The sequence below is a fragment of the Sarcophilus harrisii genome, chromosome X (assembly GCF_902635505.1).
Source record: "Sarcophilus harrisii chromosome X, mSarHar1.11, whole genome shotgun sequence".
Lineage (NCBI taxonomy): Eukaryota > Metazoa > Chordata > Mammalia > Dasyuromorphia > Dasyuridae > Sarcophilus > Sarcophilus harrisii.
In genome coordinates, this window is record NC_045432.1 from 25,237,195 (window position 1) to 25,263,845 (window position 26,651).

General features: G+C 39.3%; 1 protein-coding gene across 2 annotated transcripts; it reads right to left on the minus strand.

The window, feature by feature from the left end:
• FAM199X (family with sequence similarity 199, X-linked) lies at positions 1-26,651 on the minus strand. Of its 2 annotated transcripts, none has more exons than XM_031945039.1 (6): positions 26,322-26,651; positions 15,612-15,831; positions 7,774-7,923; positions 7,256-7,417; positions 6,154-6,430; positions 1-1,611 (listed from the first exon to the last, which is right to left on the minus strand). In XM_031945039.1, the coding sequence occupies exons 1-6, from the start codon at positions 26,519-26,521 to the stop codon at positions 1,505-1,507; spliced, it is 1,116 nt and encodes a 371-aa protein (XP_031800899.1). In that variant the 5' UTR covers positions 26,522-26,651; the 3' UTR covers positions 1-1,504. The 2 variants fall into 2 exon arrangements, with proteins under 2 accessions (XP_031800899.1, XP_031800898.1); XM_031945038.1 differs by having other exon boundaries at positions 6,170-6,430; positions 26,322-26,649.

Consider the following 26,651-nt stretch of genomic DNA (forward strand, 5'->3'; position numbering starts at 1 on the left):
GCAAAAGTCACATTCCCATTGTTCTGTGTCACAAAAGTTAGACCAGTTCTTTTTCATTTGTCATTTTTCTTTCCCCTCAGCTTCATTATTTAAGCCTCTAGGTATCAAAGTGAAATAAAAATAAAGTCACTGGAGATATCAAAGTAGGAATTGGGAGCACTTCTCTCTTCAGTAAATTACCTGCTTAGAACTAAATACAGAAAAGTAAAATACTGGAGAAGAATGTGGACTCTAGGGCATGATTACTCTGACTTGTTTCTTTTACAGAGCTATAATCACACATATTTTAACCCCAAGAATGTAATCATCAAACAATTATAAAAAGCAGCCCATCAACTGTCAACAGTAGTCCCCAACATAAACTTCCCTATAGAAAGATTCAAAATCTCTCTTAATTAAGCTACTTAAAATTTTCAGTATTTCTAATACTCATCAAACATACTACTATGAAAATACTTTAAAGAATGCCCTCATTTCACACTATCTTACAAAGCAGTGATTAACTAGTCAATATAAACATGTACTTAGTTCACGTTCATGGCAGACACTTTAAATTATGATTCTGATGGAAAACCCTGATGGTTCAAAGGTTTTATGCACTAAAAATGTTTCACACGGAAGTTCAGAAGAATTTCCAGGATTATCACCAAGGAATTTTGTACATGCGTCTCTTAGCAAGCCAGAAAGTATCACTCAAACGTAAAGGTCCAAGTTGGGCTAAGTGAAATCAACTGCAAAGATTAGGTCAAATTGAAAAGGAAAATCAGCCTTGAAGAGAACAAAAAAATTCTAGATGCTAAAAGTCCAGAAAATGTCAGAAAGAAATTCCTCCTTTACAAGTTTTCTCAGCCGAGGACTATTCAACATGATGTCAAGCTCCCCAGTTATGTGATTGCATGTAAAACTATTCCCCCTACAATCATCAGGCTCAAATTCCAATGGGATTTTGACTTCACAAAGAATAGAAAGGAGAAAAAAAGTAGGATCTAATCTTGTAACTATGACTTTGTGAATAAATAACAGGTGAAGACATAAGACAATACTCCCTAAAAAATATAGAAATGGTACCTTCATCTACAGCCCTGCCTCCTTGCCCTCAATACCACAAAAAAGGTTTTCAGCTGGGCATCAAACACAGAAAGAGCAACCCTTTGGAAAAGGTACTACTGCAAAGAGAATTATCTATCATGGAGAATGATTTTAAATCTATACACTGATATGAATGAATTTAACTAAAACCAACCTGTGAAGTCTTCTAACTTGGAAAAGCATTTGTCTTTTTGCAAAAAGCCACTTTCAATACTACACTTCAGTTTGAGGAGTCAAACATTTACCTATATCATCAGCACAGCTCTAATCAAAATTTTGGTTAAAAAAAATCCACATAAACTGTGAGGATAATGTTAAGGCTTAGAAACCCCATGGCCAAATTCACCCTGGTCACATTAAAACATCAACATCTCCTTCATGATCTTCTTCGGTCACTTTCAAAGACAGCACTTCTTCATTGAGGAAGAGCCCACTCAACCTCTCTTTGCGGGCCTGCCTCTGCTCCTTCAGCTGCCTCTTGCGGAAGGCCTTCTGCTGTAACTTCCGCTGCTTGGAACGTTTCTGGGAAAATCAAGTTTAAAAAATGGCATCAGTTCTGGTGCATTATCTACAAGAACTTCACAGATCAAACACCAGTATTCAGAATGCTAAGGACTGCTCAGATTTCATTGTTATAACTCATATTGCTTGAGTAAAGAGACCACAGCCTGGGGCTTAGAAGTTTTAATAAATAAATACGAGTAATAATACTAAATCCACATTCAGTCACATGAAAATTCCTTGTTATTCTATATACATTTTTGATGCTGAATCAAAAAAATGAATAAGAAATTTCTCTAGCACCCACTGTTATGGACTAACAAGTGAACTGTGATATATATTATATAATATGAAGTAGTAATGAAGTATAGTTTTGTGGGGAGAGAAGTCACCGGTAGAAAGACAGAGTTTACGTGCTATCTGGCAGAGCTGGCTGGGCCATGGTCATTCACATGAGTTTAGTCAATATGCCTTAAGATGATCTGGTGGCTGTATGTTGGACATCATTTGGTAAATATTCTTCTCCCTAGTTTGTCCCCAAATGTTTTGTGCTGTAGAGATACTGTGTGCATTACTCTAATCTTCCCTATGCCTTAGAAGTGTATTGATGACTTTGTAGATGAAACCCTAACACTTCATGCTCAAGAACCGAAGCTTTTCCTATTTCCCAAGTTAGGAAAGTAGAGGTCACAAAATAAACCCTCAAGATAAACCTTAAAGAACTTTAGAGGAGTGATTTAATCCATGGATCTCAGCACTTGCCTTTTAAGGTTCCTAAAATTTGGAGAAAAAAACCCAAAAAGTCCATTCAAAAGAATTTGCTATTTTTGCTAAATATAACAGGATAAGATCTTTTTTAAACAGTGAACTAACTACCTGCTGCAGAAACTTGGAATCTGAATGGAAAAAGATGAACCTGATGGTCCTGATTCTAAGGATGAGACTGCTCAGCAGAAGACTATGCAGGTGGTGACTGATCCCTTATTGGAACTCACTCTCTGTTCAAAGAGCTTCAGTTAACAACTCAAGAAGACACAGATGAGCTTGTTTGGGTCTTAATACATCCAAAAATCAAGCTGAATTTTTAGCTTCCAGACCAAAAAAAGAAGGATGGCAAGAGGACATCAAAGTATGTTCTAAACAGAACACTTCTCCTAAGAAACATTCCATATGAAAGCCATTTTTGGCATCTGTGTGGGGATCTGCTCTTTTATTAGGATTACAATGTGCCTCTCTGAGAATGCTACTTTATTTATAAGTGGGACTGGAGAAACAGAAAAACAAGCCATAATACATTCAAAAATACTGACCTCAAAGAAAAGAACTGATTCTCAAAAAGAATGAGGGATAAAGAAAAACTAGCTGGCAACAAGTCCTGAAAGTTATCTCACTTATCATTAAAAATTAAAACTTTGTCCAGTGAAAAATGGATCAAACATACAGATTTTCCTTAATCTGAAAAATACATTTTCTAAGAACTTGTGAAGCTAAAACTCAATGAGAGGATAATTTTTGAGTGCCCCAGTAAAAAATGATAAAAGATGAACCTTCTGAAGAACAACTGAAGGAAGTGATGTGACTACATGGAGACTGTTTTTCAAAGGGACCAAAATGGTTTTCTTTTTTGGGCAATCAGGAGGCATAAAATTACCAAGACACTGTCAAGGATATTCTCAAGCATTCATTTACATTTGGAATCCTTCTCCCCAAATCCTCATAGAGGGCCCCCAAGGGCCCCGGCAATGTTTCCAAAAAGAAATCCCCACAATGGAAAAATTTCACTGGGACAAGTAGAATCCCTATGCGCTGCCTAATGCTAGATGTTGAGGAAAGCTGGTACACAGATGAAATACCAAAGAAATGTAGTGGTGGCTACATTTTGAAGAGTAAAAAGGATACAATTTGTTTAGAAAAACAATTTTTTTAGAACTATACAACTATATTCCCTGTGTAAACAGTGGGTGATAGATAAAAATCTGAAATTATACTTGATATCAGCACAGTAATATTATACATAGGTCACTTATTTTTCTGTTTGTGATGGGAAGGAAAAAAAAAAAACCAAAAAAGCTATTTTTCAGCTGTGGTCTAGGGCTATGCTGAAATGGTATTTGACTAATAACATTCCTCCCTTTTTAGATAAAGAGAATGTAAATAGGTAATTTTACCTAGTACCAGGGACTCAGTTAACTTTAGTTTAAATGAACTTCTCTATAAATGTAATTAAGGCCCACTAGCAAAAAAGCTAAATGAACATGACTGATGCTGCCCATAAGGTCCAGGTAAAACTGTGTGACTCTTTGTGACTATTGCCTGTCTCCCCTTTCTGTCTGGTATTCATTCCCCCATCTCCATACCAAGGCTCCTCACTGGTCCCTGTGGATCCTCCAGCTCCAATCATCCATTTTTCTTGTGAAACTAACCCCACTCCCCGATTTGCTCCCCTCCCCAGGCTCCCATCAGGCAGCCCATGCTCCCGGGAACCTCTGCAGATTCCCTTCACTCCCAGCTTGGTACTCAATTGGCCCTCCTCTTTACAACACTAACATTTGCTTTTCTCCCCAATTTACTCGACTTGGTTTACCGCCTAATGTGTGTCATCCCTATGAGGGCAGGCTTGGTCCCATTATAGCTCTGGATAACTGGACATAGAGAAGGCTTTTTAAATGCAATTTAAATTTAAATTTTTAAATGCAGGTACTAGGAAATAAGTACCTAGGATACTTTTCTTCTCCTACAAAGCTAGCTATAGTCCCACCTCCAAGGACCATGGTGCTCTTCTCTACTGGTTCCACAGTTGGAGGAACACCTCCGTGCTCAAGAACCAGGCTTGAGGCTCTGTTGCCATGACAAGGACCCCAAAACCCCACTGAGAGACATTAAAGAACTCTATTAACATGACTTCTGTTTGTTAAGGCCAGAAAAAAAACTATACATAAAGTTTAACCTCTGAGGAAGAGAAGAATTCTGTCAGGCAGAAATCACACAGGAGGAAGTATGTCCTATACAAACTGGTATGGAATAAGCAGTTAGCATACAAGTTTGTAAGCACACAGACCTAAGAGCTGACAGGGCCCTTGGAGAATAAGGAAGGCATGTGTGGGACAATCTGTTCTGCCAAGGCACCATCCACATTTCATGTTCCATGGTGACACTGACTCAACAGTGAACCTCAAGAAATAGTCCAACCCTCCAAATCACTAATTCTGTTTTCAGCAGTTCTCTTGCTCATAACGGACAATGTATTTCTACATAGTTTGCATTTAAACAAACCTGAAAAACGCTGTCTGGAAGAACATGATAATAGTTACTGACATTTACAGAACACTATATATTAGCGTTTTTGATGCCCGGTGCTGTAAGGCAGGTGCTCTGGGCATCGGTGAGGTCAAATGATCACACGGCTAGGCAGGTGTGATGAACAGGAGAGCTCAGGAAGAGCTGGGTCCCAATCCAGCCTCAGATACTTCCTGGCTGCATGATCCTGGCCAAATCCTTTCCCTTCCTGGGTGCCTCAGTTTCCCCAGTTTTGATGACCTCTAAGGTCCCCTTTCCAGCTCTAGAGGTGACAGAAGCAGGCACCTTCCAGCACCAAACCCAGAGTCACCTGTGCCTGAGCACCTGGTATACCTTCACATGGTGGAGAGAGCAGGGGAAAGGGGAATTTCAGCAGCATGCCAAGCACTCCTTTACTCAGACTGGGAAGACTTGAATGAACTGATGCAAAGTGAATTGAGCAGAATCAGGAAAACAATTGAAATAAGAATACTGTCACAATATATAATTTTGAAAGATCTATGAACAATAAAATGACCAACCACAAGTCCAGAGGAACCATGATGACGGTCACCACTTAACAGAGACGTGAAAGACTCAAAATGCAGAGTGAGACACATGATTTTGACCACGACCAATGCAGGACTTTGTTTTGCTTGAGTGAATTACTTGTTGGATTGTGTTGTTCTTTCTCAATTGGGGAGGGAGAGGGAGAAAATAAATGCTTGCTAATTGAAAAAAAAGAGTTAAAATAAATCGTCCTGTTTTCTAGGCCAGTGGTCTCAAACTCAAATAGAAACAGGGATTGCTAAAAGTACATAAGGATCCTTACAAGTCACATACTTAGAAAACCATGACAACTTTACCTGTTCTATTGTATTTCTAATTATTTTGTTAAATATTTCCCAATGTCATTTTAACTTGGTTCAGATGGCTCTGTGGAGAATTGTGGGCTATAGCCCATACAGCATGTTTTGACATCTCTATTCTAAGTGATGCTTTAAAAACATGGTAATAGAGGTGAGGTAATAAACCTGTAAGGATAAAAAATCATTTTCCTGATTCTTTTGTAGAAAACAACATTATCGAGTGTCATGAACAAACTGAAAAGATGATGGTCTGCTCCCACAGAGCATGCGATTTTCAACACTGCATCCAGCGCGTGCAACAAAACAGCCAAGCCCTTATCCTTGGAACCTAGTTTGTAAAGCATCTCAACGAGTTCCAAGTTTGGGCACAGCAGTACTATCACCAACTACCAAAACCACAATAGGCCCTTGCACTTACCAATGGGACACTTTACCTTAGAATCTCGAATCCGCTCGGCTGCACTGGTAGATAGGTTGCTGTCACTGTGTGCCCGGCTCATGTTGGCGCTTGAGTTGGAAGCGGAGTTGCCCACACTGGAACCAGTACTGCTAGCAGAACTGACCATGCTGGCGCTGCTGCTGCTGGCGCTGGCGCCGCTCACACCGCTGGTGCTGCCACAGTTGTAGCTGCTTCTCTTCCAGGGCTCTCTTGTTGCCCGCTGGCGAGGCCCATGCTCCTTGATGTAGTTTCTCACCTTGAAGCACACACAGTAAAAATGGTTTAAGTCTAGGCCCTCAATGACCTTTCATCAACCCACTACAAAATCAAATCAGATTTCCATCCCAATGTGTATATGGCCAAATGTGCTAGGCACGTCCAAGGAAGAGGTTAGTTTTTAAAACCAGAAAAAGTAGCAAAGAGAAAAGCATGAGTGTTTGAGGTTTCAAAAAAAAAAAATCTAACATATAGCCTGACAATCAAAAAATAAAAGCATTATCAGAGACTAATGTTTGTGGTATAAAGCAGTAATTCTCAAAAGTGTGGTCCTCCAACCCCTGGGAGACTTTTGGGGGATCTTTGAGGTAAAAACTATTTTTATAATGATACTAAGATGTTTTAATTTCTGATACTGACAGGTATAACTCATATAAACATAAGTTACAGGAGAAGAGAGGCCCTCAAAAAATTTTAACAGCATAAAGGGATCCTGAGACCAAAAAAAATTAAGAACCATTAAAATAAAAAAGGTACTAAATTAAAAGGCAAGCTCCAGCTCTGCCCCTTACTATGCATCTGATTTTGTGCCAGTCAATCTCTCTGAGCTTCAATTTCCTCATCTTTAAAAGGGAGATAATACTATCTGACTTGCCGACTTTAAAGCCCTGGAGTAAAGATCAAATGACATGTACATACAACTTAGTAAACCATAATGTGCTATCTTAAAAGCATAATTGTTATAAGCAATTGTAATATTTTGATCATTCATGTATATTTCCACAGAAATTTGACCTTTTATATATTACCATTTGTGATTCTTTCTGATAACATCTATAGACATGAATTTTTTTTCCTCACATACCTGTTTGAGTTTTTCATCTGTGAGACAGTTCAGTTCAATAATAAACTCACTGTCTGTAGGGGAGATCTGTGCAGTGGGATCAATAATTTTAATGATATCAAGTTGTTCCCGAAGACCCATTTCAGTACTGACTTTACGACTCAAGTACTCAATATATTCAACCTATTTAATGAAAAAAAGTGCTGTTACTAAAACCTGTTAATGTTTAGTATATATTTCATGGATAGATACTGTGTCACATTTCAAAAAGTACTTTCCAATGCCATGTTTTGCTTGAAGAGATCAGGTAGAGCTCCTTCCCCCTCCCCATTTCCCCCCTCCCGCCGACATCTGGCTCTCCAACCTCATAAGGCTGTTGTGAGCAAAGCACTTTGAAAGCCTGAAAGCTCTATTTGGGCAACAAAAAGCTGTCTCTAAGGGCAAATTCAAGTTCGGATTGCCCATATGTGCACTCCGACTTTAGAGAGATATTCCACTGACCTTCACCTTTTAATTACAGATAGAAAAGAGAGTTCTACCTGCTCATCATTTGTCATGGCACTCCAGGGGAGCTCATCAAGATTTCGATGTTTGTTTTTCTTCTTGGGAAGCAGGCACGGTGAGCTGGGAATGCTTGGGATGACATCAGAGAATACATCGCTCCCACTTGCAATGTCACTGCCTGGTAACTTTAAAAAGGGGAAAAAAAGAGACAAACTTTCAGTTCTGTAGGAGCCGAGGGTCTGAGCAAACAAAATCAGTTCAATCACTCAATAAACATTAAGTGCCTACTATGTGCCATGTATTTCCCTAAGGTTGGAATACAAAGAGGTAAAAGAACCAGCACCTGTCATTAAAGAGCTTACAATCATTGGAGATTACAAGATAAGTCTAATGGCAAATAAAAGAACTCAGAATATCAATTTTTAGCCAAAATTTCAGACACCTGAACAAGAAATACTAGGTGGTTATTCAATGAGCCATTTGATGCAGTTTGATTTGTTAATATCATATGCAAGTTATCCTTTGAAAATAGAGGTGGAAAAAAAGGAAATAGTACCTAAGGGTGGGACATAGAAAGCTTTGAAGAAGATAAATGCAAAGTCTGCTGCTTTAGAATGAAGAGTTAACAGTGGATGGAAAGGCTTTATTACTGTATATTCCTGTGACACAAGCATAGCCCGAAGCCCATAATACCCTGGGTTCAGCTGCCAACTCAGACACTTCCCAATTGTATGATGTAGGCCAAGTCACTTCAGACAATGTTAGTTCAACTACGTGCTTCATAGGGTGGTTGTAACAAGTTACCCTTGAAACACTACAGAAACATAAGGTATTTTATTATTGTGCTTCACAGGGTTCAAGGAAGTCTTGGTACCCTCTTACCACAACTAGAATAGAGTTATATGGTAGATTCTTTTTTGTTGCTGTTGAATTAGGTCTGACTCTTTGTGACAAAGATACTACGGTCTTTTGCCATTTGCTTCTCCAGTGGATTAAGGCAAACAAAAAGGAAGTGACTTGTCAAGGACCAGACAGCCAGTAAGTGAGGTCATATCTGAACTCAGATCTTCCTGACTCCAAGCCTAGCATTACATCTGCTAGACCATTTAGCTACCCCTAAAATTTGTTTTAAAGATTTCTATTTCTAAAAAACACCCAAAGGACTTTAAAATCCAAGAAAAGAGAACCAAAGTAATGGGAGATCTCTTTCTGGAGGAGCAGTGCAGAGTCGGGAAAGAAAGAAGACCATTCAGGTGCATCTCTGGCTAAGATTGGTCTTTCAAAGTTTGGTCATACTTCAGTGGATAATTTAACTTTGATTCAATTAATTTTAGAAACTTTCATACACAAAACTTAAAGTCTACTTTAAAATTTGACCAACTATAATTTATTTAGTATTCCTCCCACCACTGGTTGTTAGAAAAAACTGAAACACCATAGGTTCAGAATTATTTATATAAGAGAAATATTGATAACAAAATCACCTAACATTGATTAAGAGATATTCTGCCCAATTTTAAAAATACTATTGTGTTTGTTTATTGATATAACAAAAGACAGGCAGCTTTTTGGTGCAGTGGATAGAGCACCTGCCCTGAAGTCAGGAGGATCTGAGTTCAAATCTGGTCTCAGACACTCAATACTTCCTAGCTGTGTCACTCTGGACAAGTCACTTAATCCCAATTGCTCCAGCCCCCCAAAAAATAACAAAAAAGTTTTCAGAAATGATTTCACACACAAATCATAATAATACTTGAAATAAATTTTTTATCATGAGTCTTTTGAAATTATCTTGGATCATTATATTGTTCATAATAGCTAAGTCATTCATAATTGACCATCTTTGTAATATTACTGTAACTGTGTACACTGGTCTGTACACGGAACACAGTGTACACTGTACACTGTTTGGGGCAATGAAATGATTACAGAGACCTAAATAGTCCCCAAAAGGCAACTAGTTTCAATGAATTAGTGATCAGTTAGCATGACAGGGTAAAGAGGGTGTCAATCTTAGGGTCAAGGAGATTTGGGTTCAAGTCTGCTTCTGACATGACCACAGGCCTATCATGTCATTTCTCAGTACCCCAGCTGATTCATACCTTCAATTGGGTATCTGCATTAGTAGAGGAGCTTCTATATGAGGAATCCTCAAATCATGACAAAAAGGGCCCCAGGTCCCCTCCACACTGCTTGGAAAATAGGTCAAGCTTGACTATGGCTATTACTGATAGTGCAGCAAATCTGGACAGAGCTCCTTCTGAATCCTTGTATTTTCCAAGCAAAACTATATCCATGTCTATCTTGAACCAAAGGGGACCAGGTGATGACGTGTCCCTGATGAATTTATAAGGGTATGCTAGCAAACTTTTAAAGAACAATTAATATCTAATTATACAAATTATTCTCTAAAATTGAAAAGATTATCCCTACCAAGCTCCTCTTATAAAACAAATAGCTCTAATACTTAAACTAGGGAGTCTGAAGCAAAGAAAACCAATATAACCAAGAGATAATGATTCAAAAGTTTTAAAATAATATCCTGACCAAAAAACAGTAGTGGGTCCTAAACCTCACACCCAAATTACTTTATAGACTAACGTTTTTGAATCAAGGGTCCATAAATTTGTTTTAAAAAATTGTGACTTAACACATCCTAGCTGTGTTACCCTAGGCAAATCACTTAACCCCAATTGCCTTAGCAAAAAAAAAAAAAATGTGAGAACTGTAGCATTGTTGATAGATTCATGAACTGATCTAACCAATCTGTAGAGCATTATGCCCAAAGGAATATAAAAGTGTGCATACCATTTGACCCAGCAATATCACTACTAAGTCTGTATCCCAAAGAGTTTTTTTTAAAAGGAAAATGACATATATTTTAAAATATTTATAACAGCTCTTTTTTGTGGTGGCAAAGAATTGGAGAACAGCTGAACAAATTATGGTATAGGATTGTAATGGAATAATATTATGCCATGAGAAATGAAGAGCAGGACGCTTTAAGAAAAAACCTATAAAGACTTACATGAACTGATACAAAAAAAGGTGAGCAGAAGCAGAACAGTGTACACAGTTACAGTAATATTACAAAGATGGTCAATTATGAATGACTTAGCTATTATGAACAATACAATGATCCAAGATAATTCCAAAAGACTCATGATAAAAAATGCTATCTGCCTCCAGAAAGAGAACTGATGATGACTGAATGCAGATGGAAGCATACTGTTGTTTTTTTTACTTTATTCTTAGTGGGAGTTTTTTGTTGTTGTTGTTGTTCTAAGACATGACTAATATGGAAATATGTTTTTCATAACTTCACATATAACCTATATCAAATTGCTTGCTTTTTCAATGGAGAGTGAGGAGAGGGACAGAAAATTCGGAACTAAAATTTTTTAAAAACAAATATTAAAAATTGTTTTTCCAATATAATTGGGAAAAAATAAAATGTTTAAATGAAAAAATTTTAAATATGGCTTTGAGAAAGGGATAGCCAACCAAATGTATATGAAACGTTAGTGTTTGGTGAACCTGCAGAAAAGAAAAAGTGAGCAAAGGAGTCACTATTTAACTTGGGGAAACTGCCTGGCAATTTGGTAGGAAAGGGATTTAAATTCACATCTTGCAAAAAAAAAAAAACAAAACATAATAGTGAATTCCTGTAAAGTGATAGACTTAAAGATAAAAAACTACTATCAGAATACAGAATAACATATTTATCTGAATTGTAGAAATGTGATAAATTTTTAAAAATTCAACAAATAAAAAGGCAATGTGAGCAATAAAACTGATATGCGTGATTAAATTAAAATATAAAATAGACTATATTAAAATATAAGCTCAATCATTAAAATTTATGCTTTGTATAGATCAATAATTTTAATACTGCTTATAATAAAATTTTATTAATAATCTTTTCCATGGCCTAAATTTCTCCCTGTATCTCTCTTCTAATCAATAGATTGGGGGAAATATTTATAGTCATATACACATACATATATATGTCAGATAAAGATACATAGACACACACACAAAATAGCTATATATGACATATATATTTAAAGTATATATAAAATATGCAAGGTATATATAGCTATCTTAGACATCTAATATAGAGATATGTATGCTATCTAATAGACAAATAGAAGATATCTAAAATATATAAATATACTATTATGACAAAAAAAAAATCACATTGGCAGCAGCACCCAGTCCACAATAGAAAATGGTTCCAGAATAGAAACAATTTCCAAAAGGAAACATTTTGTTACTTGAAAAATATCCAACTTCACTAACAATCAGAAAGGAAATGAAAGCAACTTTTAGATACTAACTTCCACTCATCGATTTAGAAGGGAAGGGGAAGGAGAGGGGAAGAGAAAGGGAAAGGACAGGAAGAGAAGAGGACGGAAATAGTGAAGGAAGGGAAGAAGGAAAGGAAAGAAGGAAGAGAAAGAAATAGGACAAAGAGGGGATGTGGAGAAACAGTTTAAGGGCTGGCAGAATCTCAAACTCATAGCATTTCTTGGAAAGCAATCTGGCAGCATTGAGCATCAGTCATTAAAAATAATAATCATATTCTTTGACCAATCACTCAATTATTGAGAATGTAACTTGAAAGTATAGCTTTAAAAAAAATCAAGGTATTTTCTGTCCCCAAAATGTTCATACATATAATGTAATTATATGTAATTGCCAAAAATCTGGATGCAACAGAAACACCCAATGATAGGGGAAGAAACAGGCCAAGTGTGGCACATCAGTATGAGGTCCTACTAGAGGCAGCCTGATGAAGGCAGGGGAAAGAGCACAGGCTCTGGAATTGGAGTGTCTACATTCCACATCTTGCTTTGATCGCCTGCTATTCCCTATGGGATCCTGGATAAGTCATCTCATTTCTCTAGGACTCAATTTGTTTACATTGAGGGGGTTGGTCTCTATGGCCTCTTCCTTATGACTTATAGTCCCTTCTAGTTAGGATCTTGTGAGCTGGGTTCAAATACTACTTCTCCCTGGATGATTTTGAGCATCACCTAATCTCATCTGATAGGAGCTTCATCATCTGTAAAATAACAGGGTTAAGTTAGATGACCACTATGAATACTATGAATATTCTTAAACACTGAATATGAACATTACAAAACTATTAACACCAACATATGAGGAGGAAAGATACCCAGAAAAACTTTTCTGAAAGAATGCAAACAGAAGAAAGCAGAAGCACAATGGGAAATCTCAGAGGTGGTAACTAAAAAATTGTTATACTTCATGCATAAAAGTTAAGCAATTTAAATATTAATAGCTGCTGAAAAAGTTTAGATGGGGGTATCGATGTTCAATACTAAAAGTTTTTTAAGTGTTATTTATTGAGTCCTTAGTTTTCTATATCATATTCACTTCCGAATATGTCTCTCTTCACCCCTACACAGTGAACAAAGAAAAACAAAAACAATTCAGCAAAACAAATCAACATACAAAAAGTGGAGAAAAAAAAGCATGAAAAAACCAAAAATCACAAAGATTTAAAAGGAGTAAGTGAAAAGTTGTGACAATTTAACCATCACAACTGATTAAATAAAATAAAAATTAACTACTGAGAAGTCGTTAATGAAAGATGTAGTAATACAAAAGGAGTGGGGCAGAAGTGATAATGTTCAACAAGAACCTGAGGTCTCAGGAACCCAGATGAGGGTGACAGCAATGGTAAGAAGGACCAGGTGTTCATGGATAGAGGCAATGATTAATGCAGGAAAATTAACATGCAACAAATTAATGGACTGCATTTAATATTATGTCAAACAAATTACAAAGGAACTCCATTTATTGAACATGAGAAAATAACAATGAAATTTATATGAAAAAAGCAAGTTTTTGTAATAAAGGAGAGCATCTATTGGGGGGGGGGGAATGCAATGTAAAGTGAGCAAAATCAGACCATCTGTACACAGTAACAGCAATATTATAGGATGATCAATTGTGAGTGACTTAGTTACTCTGATTAATACAACGATCTAAGATAATTCCAAAAGACTTGTGATGAAAGATGCTCTCTCTCTCTCAGAGAAAGAACTGATGATTCAAACATTTTTTTCTTTGTTTTTCTTGCTTTTTTCCCCTTGGAACACAGCTAATGCAGAAACATGCTTTGCATGATTTCATGTTTATAATAATAGGTATCACATTTCTTGCCTTCTCGATGGGTAGGGGTGGGGTCGGGAATTTGGTACTGAAAATAAATAACTTTTTAAAGAAACAAAGGGAAGAAAGGCAGGCAGCAAAGAGAGCTGAATTTGAAGTCAGAGGACTTGGTTTCAGTTCTCAGTTCTGCTCCTTACTACCTGTATGATCCTGGGAAATTAAGTGACTGCTTTGGACTTCAGTTTTCCACAGATTTGAGAAAGGAGATCATAAATATCTAATCCAATCTCTTCATCATACAGATAAGGAACAGAAGAAAGAAAAGGTAAAGAGACTAGCCTGAGGTCACACAAACTAAGTCAGGAATTGAACCACAATCCTCCACATAACAGGATATGCTTGCCACATTCTCAAAACAGATCCATGTGCTCCAGAGAGAAAAGAAACAGTACAGGGATGATGACAACAGTTTAAAATTTCATCAGTGTGGCCACTACCCCAGTTCACTGTCTGCTCCCTTAGTGCAAGGATTCATAATCTGCAGTCTGTGGATTTCTTTGTTTTTCTTTTTTAAATATTTTGCCAACTATTTCATTATTTGCATCTCATGGATTTTTAGGCATTTAAAAAATCCTGAGAAGGACATTCACAGGCTTCATTATACTGCCAAAGGGGTACAGGACACAGCAAAAGATTAAGGCCCTCTATATCAGTCCTATGGCCGAAACCGTTTGTCAACATCTAGCAGAAAGATGGCACAATGGATAGGACTGGACTTGAAGTCAGGAAGAACTGCGTTTGAATCCTGCAGAAGACATTTAGTAGCTTTGAGACCCTCTTTTTTAGTCTCAGATTCATCCCCATAAAACAAGATAACAGCCTGTCTCTCAGAGTGTGGTGAAGATTAAATGAGATAACACAGGTTAAAATGCTTTGCAAGCCTTTAAGTGTTGAAGACCAGCTACAATCATCACCATTACCCAAGTTCTCAGAGATGAAGCAGCTCAGAAGCAGATGGAGTGTTTTGCCCAATGGAGGCAGGTACCTCAATTTGAGGCAGAGTTTGACTTCAACTCTAGTGCTCTTTAATAAAAACCCACATTTCGATGGTGCTTAAAGGTCTGTAAGATGCTTAACATACATCGTCTTATTCGTCCTTGTAACAACCTCGGAAAGTGCTAAGCCTTCTAAAGGCAGTGTGGCATTGTGGTGAGCAAACTGTATGGAGCTGGAGTCAAAAGACATGGTTTGAAACTCTGCTTCTTCTACTTAGGATATGTGCAACTCAGCATCTCCACGACTTCTTCTAGCTCCAATTCTACTTAGTACTGTTTTGCACATTACGTGATCCAAAAACCCTCATGTACTTTAACTTAGCCTGTCTCTGTTTCCTCATCTATAAAATGGGGATAATAATAGCACCTATCTTTCAGGGATGTTGTGGAAATCAAATGTCATAACATATCAAATACTTAGCAAATCTCAATGTGCCCTAAAATGGGATTACAATTATTATTTTCACATAATTCTCATCTGTGGTCCTTAGCCCAAGTGATTCCATATATAGTCTTATCATTATAACTATAACATCAAACAATATAAAAATTACAATTATTACATCCTTGAATTAGGTTAGGTTATCAGATCCAAGAGACACCAGAAGAACTCAGTTTGAAGTGATCATATTTTGTGTGCCTGCTGATAAGGAGAAAATAAAGAAAAAACATACCTGCCACTCAAACTCACTGTCTGACCAGTCCCAGTAAGTGCTAATAGAAGAAGAGACATCACTGCAGACACTTCCTTCAGGGAATAAATCAAAAGATGTGAACTCCTGGTCATCTAACAGGGAATAACAATCATCCTGGTCACCAACAGAAACTGATGAAAAGAGCTCCTCGCTGCACTCTGAGCTCGCTACACTGGTTCCGCAGGAAGTTAAGTTCCACCTGTATAAAACCCAACAAAGAGTAAATGAGTAGCAACAACCATTTACAAACAAAAGGAGCAATATTTTAATTCAATATCAGACATGCACGCACACATGTGTGCATCTCACAAACAGCCACAGCCTTGTACACAACAGACCAAGGTCTGATGAACTGAAGCCACAGGTGGGATGTCTAGGCTAAGGTAGGCACAGTCAAGGAAAAAGTGACCTCAGAGTTTAAAGGAGGATTCAAACCCTAAAGATAACAATGAAACTACTGGGTTCAATTTGAGAGATACTTTAAAAAACAGATTATATGTAACATAGTCATAGTGAAATCAGGTACAACTCTCCCTGATATTTTTGTTTTGTTTTATTTTCCTAATTTTTTTAAGGTTTTTTTATTTTCAAAACATATGCATGGATAATTTTCCAGCATTGACCCTTGCATAGCCTTGTGTTTCAGATTTTCCTCTCCTGATCTTTTTTGTATAAAGAAACATTTGTGTTTGTTGATGTTTGTCAAATTCATAATAATAAAAATACAAACAAAAAGAATTTACCTCCTTTGTAAAAGATTCATCACTAAAAAGTGAACCCGGTATCTAAAAGTGCTTAAGGGGAAAAAAAGTTTTATACGCAAAAGCATAAAAACCCAATCTCCTTGATACCCGTGAATTTAGAAGAATGTTATGATCTTGATATTTTAATAACTGTATACATTATTATGAGGGGAAACTTAGGTATGCACTAATTGAGAAATCAAGCAAATTATGAAATCATAGCTGTCAGTTAGAAATGGGCCTTAGAGGTTACCAAGTCCAACCATCTCATTTTAAAAATGAGATAACAAAATCAGAAAAGGGTGACCCTCCTCCCCAAGTAATTGGTCAGTAGCAGGATTAGGCTTAGAACCCAAGTCTCCTGGCTCCCAGTGCATTGTTTCACTATTTTAATTCCTCGCCCCCCAAAAAAGCAATGAATTCCATGCCCCCAGTTTGCAAAAATGTTTGTACAAAAAGAATTTCTATGAAAAACAGGCACAGTCGGACTGAAACCATAGGGACTCTAAGGAAGAACTTGTGATTTCTAAGCACAGCTTTGCTAGTGACTCACTACAAGGCACAGCAAAGTCAGCAAATTCCTCTCCTTTTACCACCTACCGGTAGGGATGCTGTGAAGTTAATATTTGTAATAAGCTCGAGTCCTAGAATTAGATAGTTTGTTTATAATATGTTACTGTATTCCAAAGGAGGCCCCCTTCTTACAGATAACTGACTGAAATTTGAGGGAAAATCAAAAAGTATGAAAAGATGTTCAAGCTCAAGACAAACATACCACTTTATCCAGTTAAAAAAAATAAATACAAAAATGCTTCGCACCCCACTATTATTTGACACAGAACTGGAAAAGATAAACACAGCTATAAAACAACAGAAGAACTAAAAGTATAAACATTTGCAGAGAGAAAACAAAACTATCCCTATTTGCAGAAGATCTTAATGGCTTACTTAGAAAACTGAAATACTTAACAATTAAAAAGTATATAATATATTAAATAAAACTAAACAATATCAAATTTTGGAGGAATACGATGAAAAAAAAAGTAGGAACGAAGGCCCACAATTAGCAGATGTCAACTGTAACATAAAAGGAGTAATCATCAAAATCATCTGATACTAGCTAAAAAACTGAAAAACAGATCACTGCTACAGGCTAGACAAGCAGTAGCAACAAGCATTTACTGAGTACCTAGACAATGGAAATACAAAGTAAAAAGGGAATAGTCTCTGCCTTCAATGGGCTTGTGACACCTAAAAGCAAACACTGTATCCTAATGCTGCTCAGAGTCACTTCAGGCCCTTTTCCTTTTCCCTCTCAAAAGGCTGAGGATCAACTAGTAAAAATTTGTGATGGGGTCTAATGCTCTGTCAGTCACTAACACACAGGGAATGGGCACCATGTGCCGAGCACTAAGCCACAAACTTATAAAGGCAAGGCTATTTAAAATGGAAATGGGGGCAGCTAGATGGCCCAGTGGATAGAAATCAGCAAGTCAGGAAGACCCGAGTTCAAATCTGGCTTCAAACACTTAACACTTACTAGCTGTGTGACTCTGGGCAAGTCACTTAACCCCAATTGCTTTGGAGGGGAAATAAAAATAAAGAACATATAATATAGGAATGTTCCAAATATATGAAAAAGCAAAATTCATGAGGTGGTGTTTAACTCAATAAGCTACCGGGAAAGAAATCTTCTTAGCAGCTGCAAGAACAGTAAAGACAGCCTTAGGAGAGATTTTGAGGATGTGGCAGTTTAACATGAAACTATCTGGGACATTTTTAAACAGTATGCTATGAACTAAAGAACAACCTTAGAAAGAATGACCGAGCAGCTATCCATGCTGGATCACTTAATCTTTCAAGGTATGATCAATCAATTAGGTTCTGAGACCTAATTTCTTCATTGTAGATATGCAAGAGTATGAAAAGCATGGAGTTCTATGAAGGCCTGTATGAAATCATTATTAATCCAGTTTCAAAAAGTCACAGAAAAGAGGCAGTGTGGTAGTCAAAACAGAATTAATCACAAAACCTGGATTGATGTCCTGACATTTCCAAGCTATGTGACCAGCAAGTCACTTCCCCCTTGAGTCTCAATTTCCTCACCTGCAAAATGGGGTTAATAAATCTCTCTAGTAACTATAGCCCAGGATTGCTGTTTGGGGGTTGGGGGGAAAAGAGGGAATTGGTTCTTACTGTTTTGGCAAAGTGCCTTTGGCCTTGGCTGTATGAGTTGTAAATAAGGTACAATCCTTCTACACAATTTTCTAATGTTAAAGGATTCATACATACATGAGGAATAAAGAGAATAGTTTTAGGGGTGATATTCTTTTACACTAGAAAATCTTTCCTGGCAAATAAAACATATAGTACATATGAGCACTTAAAAAAAGTGATAGCTGAAGGGAGAAAAGAAAGCAAGAGATTCAAGTTCAGTGCACTGAGCACTAATAATGCAGATTGATGCAATAAGGATATACCATTGGGATATCTGTAATAGGACCAGAGTCTAAGACTGCATTGAAGTGCTGCATGATGGTCCCTTCTCTTTCGTGTCAGTGTGTGTGTAAAGGGGGAACAAATAATAATGATTCTATAGCACCTCAAATGCTTTTGAAAATGGCAAAACTGGTTCTGTCAATAAAAAGTTATAAAAAAAAAAAAGAAAATGGCAAACTGGGAAGCCACGAAGATGGGAATGTCCCCAAACATCTTGAGATATCCTTCATCTCCCTCAGATAGGAAAGGAAGGCTAACATAGCATACTGCAAAGCAACAGGGTCCCTGACACTCAGAAGGACAGTAAAAACATTAGTCTTCAAGTGTGAGCAACTCCAGGGAGCAGACAGTGGGTTGTTGGGTGAGAGTGCTACATCTTGGCAGAGATACTGGAGTGGTTTGCCATTTCCTTTTCCTGCTCATTTTATAGATGAGGAAACTGAGGCAAACAGGGTTAATTGACTTACCCAGGGTTACACAGCTAGTGTCTGAATTCAGAAAAATGAGTCTTTGGCAGTATGTAGCTGCCCATCAACTCATATGGATTTAACGATCATCTCTAAGCAATTCTTAAATGTATTTGTCCACCTTAACCTATCTTTTCACATCCAGGTTTGCAGCTCCCAACTGCATATCAGACATTTCAAACTGAAAGTCTTGTAGAGATTTATGGAACTCAATATTTCCAAAAGTGAATTATCCTTCCCCACAAAACCTCCCCTGTTCCTAACTTGCTCAACTAACTCTTTCACCCTGCCCCGGCCACCAATATCTATTCAGCTGTCAAATCTTGCCATTGTCACCTTCAGAATTTCTCTCGAATATGCCCCCATCACCTCACAGCCGGACTATAGCAATAGTCAGCCGGTTAGTCTCTCTTCCACAAGTCTCTCCCAACTCCACTCTATCCTCCACTCCGCTGTCAAACTGATTTTCCTCAAACACAGGTCAGAACATGTTTATGTCTCTTGCCCGCACACACCAATTCAATTAACTCCAGGGGCCCCCTATTGGCCCCAGAATCAAATACAAAATATCTTCAGTTTGGCTTTCAAAGTGCTTCATAACCTGACCCCCTCCTACTTCTCTAGGCTTCTTAGACCCCCCTCAAACTCTTTGATCCACCCACACTGGCCATCTTGCTATTACAGGATATTCTATCTCCTGGCTCCAGGCATTTTCCCTGACTGTCCTCCAAACTTGAAACATTCTGCTTCCTGGCTTCTTCTAAGTTCTCAACATTATCCATGGTGATTATCTCCACTTAGAAGACAGCTAGATTTTGAGGCAATTAGGTGGTACCGTGGATAGAACGCTTGTCCTGAAGTCAAGAAGACCTTGTTAAAAATCTAGTCTCAGATACTTCCTAGCAGCTATGTGAGCCTGGCAAGTCCACTTAACCTGCCTCAGTTTCCTCATCTGCACTACATCTGCACCACCTACTTCCAAGGGTTATTATTGTGAGAATCAAATGAAATAATATTTGCAAAGTGGCTGGCACACAGTAGCCACTTACTGAATGCTTGTTCACTGAATGGTTCCGAGTTGAGTACTTTGTTCATTCTGGGCTTCTTTTAGACAAGTGCCAATTTTAAAGGACATGATAACCAGGGTTTCTCCAATCTCTCCTCTCTCAGATCACCATCCCCCAGTTAATGTTCTTTCTTTCCTCAGATTACTTTGTATTTAAATACCTATGCTGTAATCTCCCCAATAGAATATAAGCATCTTGAGAGCAAGAACTGTTTTATTTCCTTTTTACCTGACTTAATCTTGGATTCTTGAACTAGTCAGAGAAGGGGAGGCTTGGGGTAGCTGGCAGCTCTTGAAGGATGGGGGCAGAGGAAAAAAGAAGAGGGAGGGTTTTCCAGATGGAGACCAGGCTAGCAAAAGTCTGAAAGCTTAACTTGTATTTAAGAGGGCAGTCTAACCCAGTTGAAGTATATTTCAAGGGGTGAGGAGATGGTAGATAAGTTTCTTAGGTCAAACGGGAGATAATCCTGGAAAGGCAAAATGGAAATACATTATGTATGACCCTGAATTCACCATTAAAAAATTTAGGCTTTATACTCTAGGCAGTGGGAGCCATTAAAGGTGGGTTTTGTTTTGGCAGACAAGTGATATGCACCATTTTAGGAACTTGAGGAACACTGGTTTTCCAAACAAAAGCAATCAAAATGGAGGATTAGATTCAGAGAATGCAGAGCTTCAAGAAATCTATATATGATCAGAAGTGTGAAAACTAAGGCATGGGAAGCCAGTGTCAGCTAGGTAGTGAAAAAAGGAGCCAGGATTCAAAACCAGGTCTGTGGCTTCCCAAGCCACTGCTTTTTCCTCTGAATCACGTGGCCCTTCCCCATACATTATCTCCCAAAGTCTCAGGCAAGTTAGAGATGCTTCTTATTCCATATGCTTTCTTTCCGTTTTAATCAGGCTCTAAGCATTTATTAAGCACCTACTGGGTGCCAGGCACATCAGGATTCAAAGACTCAAGCTCAATGGGAGAGATAACATGTAAACAACTATGTGCAAAGAGGATATATACTAGAAAAACAGGAGATAATAAGCAAAAATAAGGCACTAACATCCCACAGTTAATAAGTGTCTGAGACTAAATTTGAACTCGGGTCTTCCCTACTCCAGGCCCATTGCTCTATCTGCACCTTCCAGCCACCTCAAAAATTGACATATCTTCAAAATGGAGATAACCACCTACTAACAGCGTCTGCCTCTGAGGGTTTCAGTGAAGTGAAAATGAAGTAATGGATGTAAAGCATTTTGAAAATCCTCAAAAACAAAAAAATGATTTGTTCTAAGGCAACAAGTGTTAGAAATTGCAAGCAGAGCTGAGATTACTGCCTGGTCATTTTTTTTTTTGTATTTTTTGTCTTCCATGGTTATATAAGCTCTATAAATGTTACCTAACTATCATTATGCCTACTTAACTCAACATAATTTGTGCCTTGTTCCCACAACCAGAATGCTAGTCCCTTGAGAACAGCTACCATTTTGTGTGCTCCCCACAGAATCCAGCACTACTAGTAGCTGAGATATGTTTCATTTGCCTGTCATCACACATGGGGAGCTGCTGAATACATCAGAAACAAAAACTATAACTTGTAATCTCTTCTCCAATTTTCTTAGACCTTTATATCCCAACACCTTACTTCTAAAGAAAGAATGTATTCACAAAAAAATCTTTATCTTTACAACTGATACTATCCTTGCCTCCCTTCCATTGGGTATGCTAAAAGGAAAACAACTGGTACAAGGGGAGAAGGAGGAAGGGATGGAGAATGAGATACCATGCACTGCTGGAAGGACCCAAAGTATTTGATAAAAAAAAAGAAAAAGAGTAGAAGTCTTTATTCTGCAAATCTTTAGCAGAAGGGAGAGGTCCTGAACTGTGTCAAGGTCAGAGAAGACTCCCTGCCAATAGCACAGTTCAGGCAGAGCTGTAACATCAATAAGAGATTTATCCCTGTGTTTGTCAGGCATTCAACTGAGAGACAGCTGTATCACAAAAGATTGCTAGCTGCTGTGTGAAGAAAATCCCATGCCTGGTGTACCCCAAAGTTAGGAACTCTAGAGCTCAGAGGTGACAAAGGACTGATGTCCATATGTTCTGTTTGAATATTCCTGACAATAGCCTTGATGAGCCGAGTACCCAAGAGCCATGGCGCCTGGACATGGCTCTTGTCCCAGTATCTGTTTTTCTTCCTTTGAAGTTCTCCTTGCCTGGAACTTACTGCTACTTGTGGAGGAATCTCTGCTCTGTCCTGGGCTGCCAAACCATCTGAGAAAACAAGGCAATAGCCATTTGTTATTACTGAAGGTTCAGGGATTATATCTGAAGGCCACTTCTCTCTGGAACCTGCCCCCACATATGCAAACACTGTCGATTTCACCTTGGGACACAAAATCAGGATAAATTACAATGCCTCAACCTCCCCTGTCCAACAGCCACCAGCCCCCACAAAGAACCAAGAGCCACATGCAGGGTATCTTCTGAGGCTGTACCATCCTTTCTTGCTTTGGGATAAGGCAAAGGAACTGCCCAGAGCCAGTCAGGCCTCACGAGACCTGATCACCAGATATTTATCACCCTAACCCACTCTCCTTTTGGCTCAAACCATTTCTCCTTGTTGTTTGAGAGAGTCTGAAGTATAGTATTTCATTGTCACCAGGACCCTAGAGAGTGGGACCTCTGGCCAGCTGCTGTTTCCTACCTCCTTTTGATCTAGTGTCTGATTCAAAGGTGACATCTTTTGAGAGATTATCATCCCCTTTCTTCTACTACCACTATACACACTCTCATCCCTTCATTCCTTTAAGTCCTGTATTTCCCCTAACTCCTACTGTGCCCTATGGGATTCTCATTTTATAAACTCTTTATCCTAAACCTCCTCTTCTCAAATTCTATTTCCTGATACATAGAAAAATCTGGCTGCTTCAGGAATATACATCTCTGGCAACCCTCTTCAATTCTAGATACTCCTCTCATGTCCCTGGCACACCAGGCAAAAAAGAAGAATAGCCACATTTCTTGCTCCTTGATGCCACCTCCAGATTGAGCTTTTGCCGGCTACCTCCTTTCAGGTTTATTGTCTTTATCACATGGTTCAAACCGAACGTACCATATATTCTGGTACATTGTATCGCAGAATTTCAGCATTTCAGCACCCAGTGCAACCTGCAAAATGATGCCCCCAATATACCTGACATCATTCCTTTTCAGGTACTCTAACCAAACTGGCTAACCTCCCACTCATGGTCTTGTTAACATCCCTTTCTATCTGTGCTGAGAGAGTCTGACCACTACATCATTCACTCTCATCTTCATCCTCTTATCTCCTGGCTCCTTTCCTATTGCCTACCAACATGCCCGGGTTTCTCCCTTAAAAATCCTTCACTCATTCCTGCTACCTCAAGCTATTTCTTGTACCTCTTCTCTCTTTTGTAATCAGTCAGCTAGTGTCTTCTAAATCTAATTTCTAGATTAGTCTCCATTTCTTTTCCCACTCACCTTTTAACTCCTTATTCCCTGGGTTTTTGACCCTATTACTTAATAAACTGTCCTCACCATTACCAATGATCTCAAAATCTGATGGCTTGTTCTCATTTCTCTTTTGTCTTTGAATTCTCTGAAGGTTTTAGGATGGTCAACTATCTTCTCTTAGAACCTCTCCTCCCTTGGCTTCTGCAATATGGCTCTTTCCTGATTCTTCTCTCATCTACCTAACCAATCTCAGTTTCCATTGCTATCTCCATCCATCTCCTATCTACCTATAATGAGTATTCAGCAAGGCTCTAGGCTGTGCCTTCTGTATCTATATAGTTCTCAATAAGTTTGGCAGAACAGTTTTCAATCTGAATTGATAGGGATTTCCTACATTAGTAAAATTGCAGCTTAAAAAAAAAAACCCTAAAAATCATGTTTGGAAATAATGCTTCTTTTTCAAAGAATAAATTCTAGACTAAAAACTTGTATATGACTCAAAGAGCCTAATAACTATTCACAATTTTGGAGCAAGTTAAGGGAGGATATTTTTCCCAGGTGCAATCTAGGGAAATGGCTGCTTAATAAATGTTTGTTGAATTTTACTGAAGATTAAGATAAGGCCTTAGGTATAAGATAAACTCAAAAGGGTGGACTTTTCAGAGTTAGGGATTCTTATAGCAGAAAAAATGATTTATGTTGAGCCCTTAGTTGTTCAGTTAAAAGCACTTTAGAATGACTAGAGCCCTGGAGATGCAACTATAGATATACCTTCCCTTTTACCTTACCAATATTACGAAAGCTATCTTCAAATATTTATAAGAGGCTGTCAGGTTGAAGAAATATTAGACTTGTGCTGTGTGGTTTCTGAAAATAGAGCTAGAATAAATGGGGAGAAGTTAAATCAATATAAGGCAAAACTTTCTAACAATTAGAGCTGTCCAACCATGGCTTTCTAGGCAGCAAATTTCCCACCATTCAGTGAAGATGTTCGATCAATGCACAGAGAGAATAACTCCATGGAATGGAAAGTTGGATTCAAAAGTTCTGAGATTCTATATACTGGACTTGGAATTTGAGAAATTAGTCCTAAAAATGTGGCAAAAGGTAGGGTCTTGGGACTTAGCACTGGAATTGACCAAATAAGGATAAAGGATATATTTAAAAGGGGAACACCAAAGTAAGGAAAATAAGAACAAAATGCATGCAACAAGGTATACAATGAGCCTGGGTAGATCCAGGAGATGGAAAGAGTTTAGGAGGGAATGGTAGCTGATAAGAAAACTTTGTATGGGGAGCTGGATGCTGAGGGAGATGCTGGATTTGTAGTCTCCGGAGTTGGATTAGAACCCATCACTTATTAGTTGCGATGTTGTCTCTAGGCCTTAGATTCTATATCTGCAAATGAGGATGTGATATTAGAGGATTTTAAGGTCCTTTCCAGCTTTAAATCTATGAATTTAAGCATGTAATATATAAAAGATGGTTGCTGGGGAGGAAGTAGGCTAACAGCTGGGCAATGCAGAACACTGAATGAAAAATGGGGGGTGGGAGGTGGACCCCGAAGCTTCTTCTAGCTCTAGACCTAAAATCCTATGGGTGACCTTGGGTAAATCACTTCCCTTTCTTGGGCCTCAGTTTCCTCCCCTGTAATAAGGGGGAGGAGGGTTGGACTGTGGTCGTAAGGATCCCTTCTAGGTCTGGACCTAGGATCCTAGGTGTGATCTTTAACAGAGGTGGGCTCACTTCACCTCCCAGACCCTCAGTTTCCTCATGGACATTTTCCAGCTAGTCAATGTCCTCTTCCCAACTGTAGCTTTCAGTATTGAACAAATACTCCCTGGGCTCCACTGTGCCTTCCCAGCTGCCCATCTCTGATGCCTCCTGGCTTTAGATTTGTGGACCTATGAGGTACGGAGAGGATGAAGGTCGAGGGCAGAGAAGACCCAGGGCTCTGGCGAGTGAGTTGGGTTGCTAGGAGCAGAGAATGGCAAGGGGCCCACCGCGGGGGAATGGAACCTAGGGAAATGGGGTGAGGGGGGCGGGGGCCGGGAGGGAAAGAAGAGACAAAATGGGGGAGGGGAGGAGCTAAGGTCTCTGGCGACCGTGAGGGGGGGGGCTTTGGAAGGGTTCCCCCGTGGGTGTAGGGGAGATGAGGAGCGGAGCAGGTGCCGGGGTCCCGGGGGGTGGGGTGGGGCTCCGCATGGGCAGGGTAAGAGCCGTGACGAGACGGGGGTGGTAGTGAGAAGGGGAGTCGACGAGCAGGTGCCAGGGTCCGGGAAAAGAGGGTACGCCTAGGTGGGGCGGGAGCCACGGAGGGGAGAAGCAGGTGCCCGGGTCCCGGGGAAGGGGTGAGAATCGAGCAGGAGGAGATGGGGGGGGTGCGGGGTGCGGCAGGAGCAAGTGGCGGGGTCCCGGGGAAGGGGTCGGGGGTGGGCGGTGCCATACCTGTTGGTGTGGAAGCGGTGCAGGGGGTCGGTGCGGTGGCAGGAGGACAGTTGACAGCCGAAGTCGCTGACATCCAGGCAGCCCGATTCCTCGCTGAAGCAGGTGCCCGGGCCGCGCGGGGGGCCCAGCAGAGGGAAGGGCTCGTCAGGCGTCAGGAACTTCTCGGCCAAAGCCGCCGCCGCGGCCCCGTCGTCCGCCATACTGCCACTGCCGCCGCCGCCGCTATCACCGCTGCCTCTGCCTCAGCCGCTCCCTCCTCCGGGTCTGGGCGGGCGGGCCCCGGCGGCGCTGTTTATAGGCCGCCCGCGGGCATGGGGGAGGGGGCCCCAG

Excerpts from the sequence above, each read along its gene's own strand:
- FAM199X (XM_031945038.1), bottom strand. The coding sequence starts at position 26,521 with ATGGCGGACGACGGGGCCGCGGCGGCGGCTTTGGCCGAGAAGTTCCTG. Across the intron at positions 6,431-7,255 it reads CAGATGAAAAACTCAAACAG|GTGAGAAACTACATCAAGGA; the intron begins GTATGTGAGGAA and ends GTGTGCTTCAAG. Across the intron at positions 1,612-6,169 it reads AGCGGATTCGAGATTCTAAG|AAACGTTCCAAGCAGCGGAA; the intron begins GTAAAGTGTCCC and ends TGATTTTCCCAG.